Source organism: Ambystoma mexicanum, chromosome 12, assembly GCF_040938575.1.
Source record: "Ambystoma mexicanum isolate Mex_15411 chromosome 12, UKY_AmexF1_1, whole genome shotgun sequence".
NCBI lineage: Eukaryota > Metazoa > Chordata > Amphibia > Caudata > Ambystomatidae > Ambystoma > Ambystoma mexicanum.
The window spans coordinates 164,993,207-165,005,620 of NC_090936.1; the positions used below are offsets into that span (position 1 = coordinate 164,993,207).

Genomic DNA, 12,414 nt, shown 5'->3' on the forward strand with positions numbered 1-12,414 from the left:
CACAGCCCACCATATTCCTGAACTATTTAATTTAGCAATTTGTCGTCATAATAAGCCTGTTGTAGACTCATAGGTCAAATATAGTAATCACATGATAAATAGAACCTCAATCTCCAACGTGGTTTATAGTGATATTTTCGAATGCCATTATGTTGATGCAATTTTGCAGAAATTAATTTTTTCGAATGTTTTTCTTTTTTTATTTTATGTTTAAAATGGGTGGATTCCCCCCAAACACCCGATTTTTAACACTTTTTTTTCTAACCAAACAAAAAAAACATTAAATTAGAAAAAATATATTAAACAAAGAAATGTTTGGCAAATTGTTTTCGACATAATGGTGTTTCGAAAATATGTATTCGAAAATATGACCAGATACCCTCCAAGCTACTACCATCATATGCCAAGTGCAGCATAATATACTGAGATGCAGGCATCATAAAATAGTTACATTCTCAAAGGCTGGAAATCCAAAAAATGTCTTCATATACCAGGTATACCCTATATGCCAGGTACAGCTCGTAAATGCAGAAAGAAGCTTAGAATGCCCAGATGCTGCTAAAAAATGCTGCTTGCAATCCCATATGGCCAGTTACTGCCATCCCCCATAATATTCTTAGTGCATCCTTATATAAGTAGCTATAGCCTTTTAAAGTGGGTGTAGTCTAGCATGCCAGTATAGTTATCAAAGGCAGGTCACAGCATCACAGCATCCCTGCCCAAGCACTGCATCATATACCAAGGCCAGCTTCACATTCCTGGGTGCTGACCTCTTGTACAAGGTGCAGATGCACATTTCAGGTGTAGCACACATATGTTCAATGTAGCCTCACATGTCAAGTTACTGATGTTTTATGACAGATAAAGCATCATATACCAGGTAAATTCATCACGCGGAATGTACCATCTCACATGACCCCTAATGCCATTATATAGTTAATGCTTTCACATATTCGCAAGTACCATTATCTTGTGTACAGAAGCATTCGTATCATATCTAGCCGGGGAATAAGACGTACTTTCATTAGCATATGATGACGGTACCTGGGCATATGATTCTGTACTTGACACACAAGTATAGGCCTGGTCATGGGAGTCTGCCAGCTTCATATGCTCACGTCCTGCCTCGTATGTCCAAATGCAGCCTCACTCGCCCATTTCTGCCACTATCCTTCCCCAATTCTCCATCTTACCAGTGATCACGTGCCGCAGGAGTACAAGGATGAATATGGGTAAAATTGTCCACTCAGCTCTCACACTTCTACAGACCAAAACACAACGCCATCATAAAGATACAGCAGGGACAATCAAGAGTTATACCTCCTTCACCTTTTGTGGTAACATGGGCTGATGGAAGGTTAAACTCATAAGAGGGGTGTGAAGGTAAACCAGTACTGACCCAAAAAACACAGTATCACAGTCTAAAATAAAAGGAATGATATATACTTCCGGATAAACGTGTACCCACTTCTTCCTAAGTGTTACCCTTTTCTACTTTGCTATTTACCACGGCTGCGTACCATTTCATTGTCAACTGCTACCTTGCCCTCTGAGTTCAAGCATGCTACCAATATTCCTATTCTAAAAAGCCTTCTCCTGACACTCTTATCCATCTATTTTCGTCCTATTTCCCTCCTTCCTTTTATGTCTAGGGCCCTTGAAGATGTGTTATAAGCTCAGGTTTCCTCCTATCATGACTACCATGTGCTTATACCTTTACATCAATCGGGATTCCCTCTCTTTCATTCTGAAGAGATGACTTACATGTATGTCTCTATCTCCTACCTTTCCTCCCATTTTTGTAAGCACTCCTCTCTTCTTGTTCTACTTGATCTTTCTGCTTCTTTTCAGATTGTCCATCTGCTCTCTCTTCCATTGGGTGCTATGGCATTCATTCATCAACAGTGTTCTTTTCAATGGGTTTTTTGCCAAATATTTTTCTTGAAGGAAACTCATCAAAAAATAAAAAATAATAATAATTTAGCATTTATACAGCACTACGAACCCTACGGTATCTGAGCACTGCTTATTATTACCCACAGTGTGTGGTGCTCATTTATCGACCTCGGAAGGATAAAAGGCTGAGTTTGGCCCTGCGGGGATTCAAACCTGCATCAGCAGCTCTGCACCGATGTCAAAGCTAGCGCTCTACTCGCTGTGCTATCGGACAGGCTTATCAAAATATATAGGGGGTTGTGGGTATGGAGATATAAGGGGGTGGAGCGGTAGAGAATAGCGTTAAATAAATTGTGGTGGGCGGTTCGGATCCCCACAAAAATAAAAAAATGTTGGTGAGGTTTCCGGAATAAAAGGTAAAAAACCCATTAAAAAAAAACGGTTTATAGTGAAAATGTCAACTGCAAAAATGTCGAAAAAAAGAATGTAGAATTTTTTTTTCGAATGTTTATTTATTTATTTATTTTTTAATGGGGGGGTTCCCCCCCAAACCTCTGTTTATTTTTTGCTAGCTAAACCCAAAAACAACATACAAATAAAAAAAAAACACATTCGATTTTATTTTCGACATTATTTTTTTCGCCATTTTTGCATTCAACTTTATTTTTCGATATTATAACTGGATACCCTTTCTGACCCTATATACTCTGTTTCCTGGTGTGGACAGTGCTCTGCTGTATTCCCCCTTCATTATGGCGCCTCTCAGGGGTCTGCCCTTGGTCCACTCATTTTTCCACTTCATACTATTCCATGGTCTGGTATTATTTCCTCCTTTAAACTGTCTTATTATTTCATGCTGACGATTTGCAAATCCTTTTCCCATGTTCTTCATTTTATAAATCTGTTCATTGTACTTTCTGCTTGTCTATTAGACATTCAGTCCTGGATGTCTGCTCAGTTTCATCACCTCCATCCTTCCAGAAGTGAGGTTCTCCTTTTTCCTACGTATGTGATTTGTCCTTCTATTCCCTTTTCTTCTATTCTCAATCCTCATTGTCAATTTTCTGTGCACAATCTTGGCGTTATCCTTGACCCCTCTCTTTCCTTTTCCTCCCTTATCTGCATTACTTCCTCATCTCGCCATTCATATAAGCTTGTCGATTAATATCATTTCATGATATTAAACCTCTTGTCTCTTTGCTAATGTTCCCTAGTCTTGACTACTTGTGCTCCCAGTTTAGCAACTGGCTTCACTACATTCTATCTGCAATACCTTTGCTGTCTTTCTTCTCGTGATTGTAGTGCCCCTGCCATAGCATCCATTCTTTGCCTTCCCTCTGATTCTCGCCTTGTATTCCATTTTCTCTGCCTTTCTTAAGCATGTGTTGTGGCTTGGCTGCTCCTATCGATCCTCTGTGATCTCTCTTTATAGCACTGCTTGCACTCTTCAATTGCAGATTCTGGGCCTCGTTACAACCTTCCCAGTATCCTGGCGGCTCAGATACCGGCAAACGCTGTTACCGTTTCTGGCACTCGGTCCGACGTCATTGCAGCTGGATTATGAGTGCCCGTGGGGCGGTGTGAGTCCCCATTCATGGAGTCCCATTGGACTCCATGAGGGGATTTGCCGTCCATTACCGCCACTGGCATTGCCTGTGTCGGTAATGAGTGCTTTTATATCTGGTAGGGAGCCTGGGTTACCTCCAGCCTTTAACTGGAGGTAAGCCAAGGTGCCCCACCGGCAAATCCATAGTCGGGCAATCCGGTAAAGTGCCCTACTCGGAATGCCCCATGTTTCCTGTAAATTCCTAGACTCTTTGTGCTCAGTTTAATTAAAACGACTTTTCACCCTCAACGAAACAATGATGTTCTCCCACTGTCCCTTTCTTAATTTGGGGTCTTTATGTGAATTGACAACTTCTTGAATGTGTACCATTTCCTTGCGTTTAGCACTTTGGCAAAAGAGTTATCTTAGATCAAATAAATACAGGTACACGAGGGCCCCACCAGAATGGACCTGGCCACCGGCTGGTCAGGATGATCCTCCTCCCCTGAAAGTCTATGGGATGCCATTGCACAATCTGTGCAGCACTTTAGCACTGCATAATTCATCTGTACTAGGCCCTCGTTACATGTTTGCCGCCAGGATACCGCCAAATGGTATTACCGTTACCGGCGCCTGACATGCCGGTATAACAGGCAGGTAACAGCTGCTGGCAACTGTAATTTAATCACCATTCCGGGAGTCCATAGGACTCCATAGGGGGGATGCTAGTATTACCGGCACCGGTAATAAAGGTGCCAGTATTACCGGCTGTGTTTTTGCCAGTTATGTGCCTGACTTACCTTCATCCCTTGCTGCAGGTAAATCAGGTCACCCCATCAGCAAACTTGTAGTTGGGCGGTGCAGGAAAAGTGGGGGTAACGGAATTACAGCCACTTTTTTCCCGCATCGCCAAACTTGTAATGAGCCCCATATGTGCCAATGCACGCATGTGCCAGCCCAAGTGCACCCATGTGCCAGCCCAAGTGCACTCTGGCGCATCTTCCGTAGAAGCCTGGGATTACTTACATGACAAAACCAGCATTGAAATACTGTCTTTCAAGAGCAGGCTCCCTGCGTAAAGGTGACACAATTGATAGCATTACCGCCTGGGAATTGCTCAGACGCCAACCACGTATTTTTTTACCTGCAAGACAGATAGGACCTTGCCTTGGCAATGGGTATTCACGTACCTTGAGCGTAAGGCTGCGCACTGTGTAGTAGTCACACTCTTTCATGTTGTTAACGAGGACCTCGACTTTTCCGTAAATTCCCCTCCTTTCCGGCCAATAGAGAACACATTTCTGAAAGATTAAACATATAAATGAGGGGTTCATAATCAGGGAATGATACTATTGATTGTACTACAAAGTGAAAACGATGGTCAAATCATTAATATAACGTGTTGTGCTTATAATACACCTACCTCACAGTTGCCAAACAATACAAGCAAGCCATCTCTAAAGCTAAAGCTGCCACTTACAACTCAGGAATTGAGAAAGCAAACTCCCAAGCCAAAGAGTTATTTGCCATTTGCAATGAGTTTACAATCCCCCCAACTCCTACACAACCTACCGAGAAAGACGAAACCTGGTGCAACAGCATCCAACACACCATGTTAAATAAAATAAAAACACTCCAAAACAAAATCAAGACTCAATTTGACAAACTGCCTAAATGTATTTATTTATTGTTAGATATCCATCTAGCCAATAGGCTTTGTATAACACATAGACAAACAACATTAATACACACAATCTAAAAACATTTACATTTCCAACATATATCATTCAATACATTTTAAAATTGCCACAATCTTCAAATAAAAAACAACAATAAAATATATCAGGCTAATATTGTTTCCTCTCATAAAAGTCATCCACTGATCATGTATGTCTGTCATCACAGTTCCATTATTATATGATTTAAAACACATGGTTCTCAAATCATTTAATTTTTCACAACACATAATAAGATGATGGAGAGACTCAACAACATTGACTCCACAAAGTCAACAGTTCCTTGAGATGTTTGGAATTCCCATTCTGACACCTTTTGTCTCCAGAGCTTCAGTAGTGTTGAATTTCATCATTAAATAGGATCGAAAGGTACCAGTATTAGGATAGGCTACAATGTATTGAGGAGGCGAAACTCTACTCAAATACTCACCCAAGTACCAACCACTAAACCATTTAGATGCTACATTCATCATGTTTTGTTCATGGCACTAGTCATGCACATTTTTCTTAAGTCTCATTTTGAAACGAATAGGGACAGAGTTCCTGTGACACACCCAAATGACCAAGTGCGATGGAGTCTTTGGATGGTACCAATAGTGCCAATCAACACATTGGGCCTCATTAGGACCCTGGCGGAGAGGGTTTTACGCCAGCGTAGTGCATGGCGTACCTCTCCGCCATACTACGAGTTCCCGTAGCGCCATGGCGGCCTTTTCCGCCTGGTTTTACCAGGCGGAGAAAACCATGGCGCTACGGGACCTCGTTGTTAATTACGCCACCGTATTTTACGGTGGCGTAATTAACTCCTTCCCCACTCCCATTATACCCTATGGGGCAAAAATGGGAATGGGGAAGGGCAGAATGGGGATTGGGGATTTACCGCCCCGCCAAGGTCGGAATGGGGCGGTAAATCCGCCAACCCCCATGGCGCTATCGGCGGCTTTCCGCCATGCTTCGCGGTGCATTTAGCACCGCGAAATCCGCCTGGGTCGTAATGAGGCCCATTGCCTTCAAGACTGAGATACGCTTTTACATATGGGACAAAAATAGTATCGGTGCATAATGTCACTGCTTTTTCATAGGACAAAACGCATTGGCGAATATATGCATACCAAAAGCTTTTGATGTTAAATTCCAAGTATATGTATTCAACACTAACATTTGGGGGTAGAGGTAGTAGTTTTCTTAAAAGTTTGGATTCAAGAACCGCACCACGTTTAACAAACTTGTGACCCCATAGTTCAACGGCATAAAGCAACATTGATCACATTTTTGCCAAGTAGATATTAAGGACGGCAATAGCCGAGAAACACCAGTTTCTGCCAATTAATACACTTAGAGCATTTGCGGCCACGGTGCAGCGGCTTTTGATTGCAGACCATTGGCCATCCCAGTTCAACCTTTCATCAACAATAATTCCTAAATATTTGTATGATTTCACCTGTTCAACTTTTTTTGAGGGCCAGGTTCCAAGAGTATTTCTTTGTTCTACGTTTCTTTGAAAAGACCATTATTTTACTCTTGTCTATATTAATGGTCAATCCATTCTCGGAGGAATAGGTGACCAGGGAGTCAAGCATATGCTGAAGACCTGCTGGAGTATAATCCAATAACAGCAGGTCATCAGCATAGGCAAGCCAACCAATAGTCACACCATTTACCCTCACAGGATTTGCCTCTGGTAAAAGGAATGCTTTCATCATATGTGACAAAAAAAGGTTGAATAGGATGGCAGCGATCATACAACCTTGTTTCACTCCACAGCTAGTGGCCATGAATTTAGTTGCCAGCCACATTAAGCCTTATTCGAACAGAAGTGTCTGAATGTAGCAGCATTAACATCTTCAGGAGACCTTGTGGTATCCCCCATGAATTTCATTTTTGCCAAGAATGGTATCAAATGCGTAAGAAAAGTATATATATGCACAATACACATCAAGGTTACGTTTGCTCCAGGCATTCTCGATCGAAGAAGTTAGTAACAACAAATTGTGAGTGGTACTAGATTTGTTGCGGAAACCAATTTGATTCGAGGGTAGCATGTTATATTCACTTATCCATGCATTAAGTTCCTGGAGCAATACCTTTGTAAAGATCTTAGATGATACATCGAGCATTGCAAGCATTCTAAAATTTGCTGGGTTTTCCCATGACCCTTTCTTGTGCACCGTTAAAATGTGGCTTGTCTTCCATGATGGAGGTATTGCACCCAGCTTCCCTATTTGTTTAAATAACAGCATAAGTGCAGCCCCCACAATTCTGGTTGTTTTTTTTATGACTAAGTTACAGACCCCATCCGGTCCAGCTGCCCGTGAGTTCTTCAGATTTTCAATAATCTTAACAATGTCAAGTTCCAAAGCTTTACAGTCCCACGTGACTTCAGGAAGTAGAATAATATTTTCAGGTAGTGCAACTTTACCCAGAGTACCATTAATATAATGGGCCCATGTTTCTTCAGTGATATAATTGATTGTCAGATCACGTTTTTTATGTTTGCAAAGCAGATTACAAATTCCTTGTTTGTTATTTGTCAGAGCCACCAGTGCAATTTGTTTCCACAATTTTGTTTCACATTCACGTCTATGCAATTTAAGCCAATGCTTATAGTTCTTTTTGAGTTTTTTAATATGGCATGTAACCTCGTTTTCTGTCAGCAAGGAAACATTTTTCCTTACTACATTACGAATTTCGTTACGAAGATTCTTTTTTGCTTCATTGATCATTTTGTCATTCCCAGGCCTGTGCGGTATAACCATATTGGACCGTTCCCTAACTGATTTATAGTTTCTACGTTCACCCACTTGTTTTTGGATATTTCGCATAAGCACTGTGAAATTTTGCAATATTAGATTACCAGTGTTCATACCTGACACCCCCTCCTTAATAAACTCTGGTAGTAAATTAGATACCGATTGGGTAACACTCTCAATATTACGGCCAGATTATTCTGTTGTTACCTTCATTAATGCTGAGCATCCCGTTTTCATCATAATCAGGACTTTCTACTCCTTTACCTGGGATAGCAAATAATAAACACAGAGGTAGGTGGTCACTTTCATCTCTCTCAACAACACCCATATCAAGGACTGAGTGGAAACCAATGTGATTAGTAAAAATATAATCAAGTGTGGCTGCACATCTACCCTCAATCCTAATATAATTCATAGGAACATCACTTGGAGTCAATCCATTATGTTTCACAAGATTATGGGTATGTATAACATTAACCCATTTTTTGCCTTGTCTGTTAGTCACAGGGTGAATTCCTGATTTGGACGGGGCGCCCACCGACTCTTAAAAATGACACTCGTCTCCAATTTTCGCATTGAGATCACCCAAGAGCCATATAGGGTAACAATGGTTGTACAGTTTTAGCACAGTATCAACAGTCATAATATTCTTTAGCGTATTGGCCATATTAGGGGGAATCATATATGTTGACAACAATTAGGACTACAGATAGCCAGGTTAATTTTGCTACTAATACATACTCAGTGGAGAGTGATAATTTCATGATCGTCCATGGTGATTGCACAGATATCAACAAACCGCCTTTCGGTCGACCAAGGGGGCCCTTCGAGGCTATTTGATGAACGGTGCTTCTATCACCTAGCTGTATTTCCACAGTTAACCATGTTTCCTGGAGTGCAATGATATTGAATAATGCCATACGTTCTATCAGACCCTCATCCTGGAAGAAATGCATATGCCCTCGAGTGTTCCAGGAGTAGAGCAGCTGCATGGAAACTGGTCATTGGCGAGATTCTGCAAAATGTGGCTTAAAGCTCAGAGGCAACCATTGCCAATAGCCTTCAGGGTTGACGTCGGTGTTATTTTTTGCAGTATTAGTTCCTTGTGTAGAAGGACATTTCACATATACCTCACTTGCCTGTGTATTTGAATTAGGGACAAGTGGGTTGGTAGTATTGGCCAACTGTTCTGTGGAGCTCTTACGCAGTTTTACAGCAGGTATCATGACTTGATGAATAGCATAGCCAAGACGTAATAACTCAACTTCATATCCCATTATGTAGTTCAACGTGGCTTCAGCTTCAAAGCATACATTAGTAATATATTGGTTGGAAGCTCAAGCTGGTCGACCAACTGAATATCGCTAGAAGTGATTACCCATAAAGGAACAATGGTTTTAAATAAACTCAATACTGCAGCACGGTTCAAAGGGGAAGGACACTTTTCCATATGGACTAACGTAATTTGTAAGGCTGGTAGCATGCCAGGGCTATTCCGGCCCCTGCCAGTATTTGCATTAGATGAGCAGGCTTTAACAGTACTTTTTAGTACCCATGCTTCAGGCAGTGTGGATTGGGTGGAAATAGCTGGCATATTAGGAGATTCTGCAGCCTTTGGAGGCCTTGTTACTGGCTCAATTGTAATAACAGAAGACTGCAAGGATTCTACCAACACACAGTTTGATTTGGGAGCAGTCTGAATTGGATTTGTGGGCAACTCTTTAGCCAGAGGGATAATGATCACTTGATCACAATTATTCTCGGCTTCAACTTCTATGGGTTCTTCAGTCCCAATAACAGGGGTGGCATTTAATGGCACTTTATTTGGTCTTATGGCCACATTTTTTGCTTTTTAACAATACGCTTACTGTACATGATTGCCGGGTGTACGCCTCTGGATTTCTTTTTAACCACAGTAAGCTTCTTCGCTACAGTCACACCATGACCCTGAGAGTTCTCTTATCCTTTGCATCAGGCAAGGTTTTTATAGATGTCATACTTCGCTTACTTGCACACACTTCACAGCCATGCTCTTTCAGTGTGGAGTGGATTAATAGTGATTGGACATCAATTTTGGTTTCTAAGTGGGCACATTTCACGAGTAACATCGAGAGAAAATGTTCTAAAGCATTAAACATTTCATCTGAGTTCATGCTGGAATCCATATCATCATGGACACATGATCCTTCTCCATAGTCAGTTATAACCTTACGGGAAGGACTTAAGTTCTTCTTAGGTTTTGTTAGTATTAAAACTGAATACAGAAGGGATGCCAACATAAAACTCTCCCTCATTCTTCAATACAGGCTTAACATTGGGGGCTTTAGGAATGTCCAGTCCCAGTGATAGTGCCATCTTAGTGGGAGGGGTAAAGAACAAAGGGGTAGGGACAACCTCAGCCAGAGATATTTCGGGATCAATGCCCATATACTCAATATCCAGTTGTTCAAGCTCGGAGATGGATATGTCAATTGAGCTTTTACCATTACTGTCATGTTCCCTATGCACTATAGCATTAGTGCAACCATTAGCTAGTTGGCCACTGTTACTTGTGGCACCAGTCGTAGCAATATTAAGGTTGGATGTACTAGCGATACCAGGCACAACGTCGTCAACCTTGGGGTCTAGGTGACTAGAGATGACACTAGCAGTGGCATTATTACAAATCATCACATCAGTCAAAACCTCACAGTTACTGTTAGGTTTGGCACAGAAGACATCACATAGAAGTTTAGCACTTACACATCCAAGGTCACATGTCAGTTCTGATACCAAATCAACAGATGCCATATTGCGAAATTCCTTATCTATAGTCTCATGTTGAACATTTATAGTAGGGATAGGAGTTTTTGCAAAATAGTCAGTAATAGGGTTTCCCTGTACAACACCCTTTTTGGGACGTGTTATAATCTTCGGAACACATATGCGCCTATTGCGCACATTTTTGTGCATAGCAATTACTTTGTCGTAGTCGTCCATACCTACGCACCGGCTCGACACACAAACAATAGCTAAGGTTCCAATATAAATCTTTTACGGGTCAAAAAGGTTAGAAAGCAATGTGGTGCAAAGTAAAACAAATAACGAGCAGAATAATGAGCAAACTATTGTGCTAAAACGTATTGTTGCCCAACACCACACATAGACCTGCACGCTGAGCACTGAGCACAATTCACAATTCACGATACACGATTAACTAAAAAGGAACACTTTAAAATTAAATCAGATCAGCAAAGCACAAGCACAATATTCTAAAAAGATCTAAAATAGCAGGCTTTCATGCTTATCTAAACAAATAAAACAGGCAAAAGACAAATGCAAATTTCATATGTTTACATTGATAATCAGACCCCAGTAGACTCACTCCAAGACTGCTACAATCTGAACGTCCGTGCGTTATGCGGTCGTAGCAATAATAACGTGTGGGAAAGATAAGAGAACCTTATGCCAAATAGTGTGGCACTTGCACGCTTGCAAAGCAGCCAAACAGCACAACAGCCACTTCCGAGCCACTTCTCGGAGCACGCGCGCAGGAGAGCGCGGGTGGCTGGTTTTGATGACTCGTGAGGGAGGGGGCCTGGCCAACTTCTAAAAACACAGATGAAAGTGTATTTAGGTACTATAAAAGACAATAAGCAATGGTAAATATATTAGGAAGTCCATATAAGTCCACAAGAGAGGCTGGGTAGGTGATTAAGTGTGTACCAGCAAGGACTCATCAGTTGAAACAGGCTCCACAATGAACTCAAACGTATTCCCCGCCACAACAGCCACTTCTGAGCCACTTCTCAGAGCGCACGCACAGGAGCATGTGGGTGGCTGGTTTTGATGACTCGTGAGGGGGGGCGTGGCCAATTTCAGCACAGACTCATCAGTTGATATGGGCTCCACAATGACCTCGAACGTTCTCCCCAGCACAACAACCACTTCCGAGCCACTTCTCGGAGCGCCACAGCATCTAAACCCTCTGCCACCTCACCAGGCGCAGACGCTCCACATGGCACTAACAAACCTACTCCATTTGCCTTCAGGGAAGTTACAATCCCCAAAGTCATACTTATCATGATGCATATCAAACCTTTGCTTTGTAAAGGGGACATATGCCCAGCCAATCTAATCAAAGACTATGCGCCGACTCTAGCCCCACCTTTATAAATGCCTCCTTCACCAATAGTACCGTCCCACTCTCCCTCAAGGAAGCCTGGGTACGGCCACTACTAAAGAAAACCTGCCCTTAACCCTGACTCCCCTAACAACTATCACCCAATTACCACTGTGCCATTCCTGCTGAAAATTCCAGACAAAGCTGCATATTTACAGATCCAGGCATACCTGGAAACTCACAATATCCTAGTTAAAAGGCAATCGGGTTTCTGCCCGTGCCACGGTACAGAATCAGCCCTACTGAACTTCAAGAACCAATTACTTGAAGCCATGGACAAAGGCAATTCCTCACTACTCCTACTCTTGAATCTCTCGGCTGCCT

General features: G+C 41.9%; 1 protein-coding gene across 2 annotated transcripts in view; it reads right to left on the minus strand.

The window, feature by feature from the left end:
* PTPRR (protein tyrosine phosphatase receptor type R) overlaps positions 1-12,414 on the minus strand; it is a 1,074,582-nt gene that overhangs the window by 113,013 nt on the left and 949,155 nt on the right. For both annotated transcript variants that reach the window (XM_069628248.1, XM_069628247.1), the window contains exon 11: positions 4,633-4,743. In XM_069628248.1, coding sequence (XP_069484349.1) covers positions 4,633-4,743 — 111 coding nt within the window. The remainder of the gene's footprint in view (positions 1-4,632; positions 4,744-12,414) is intronic.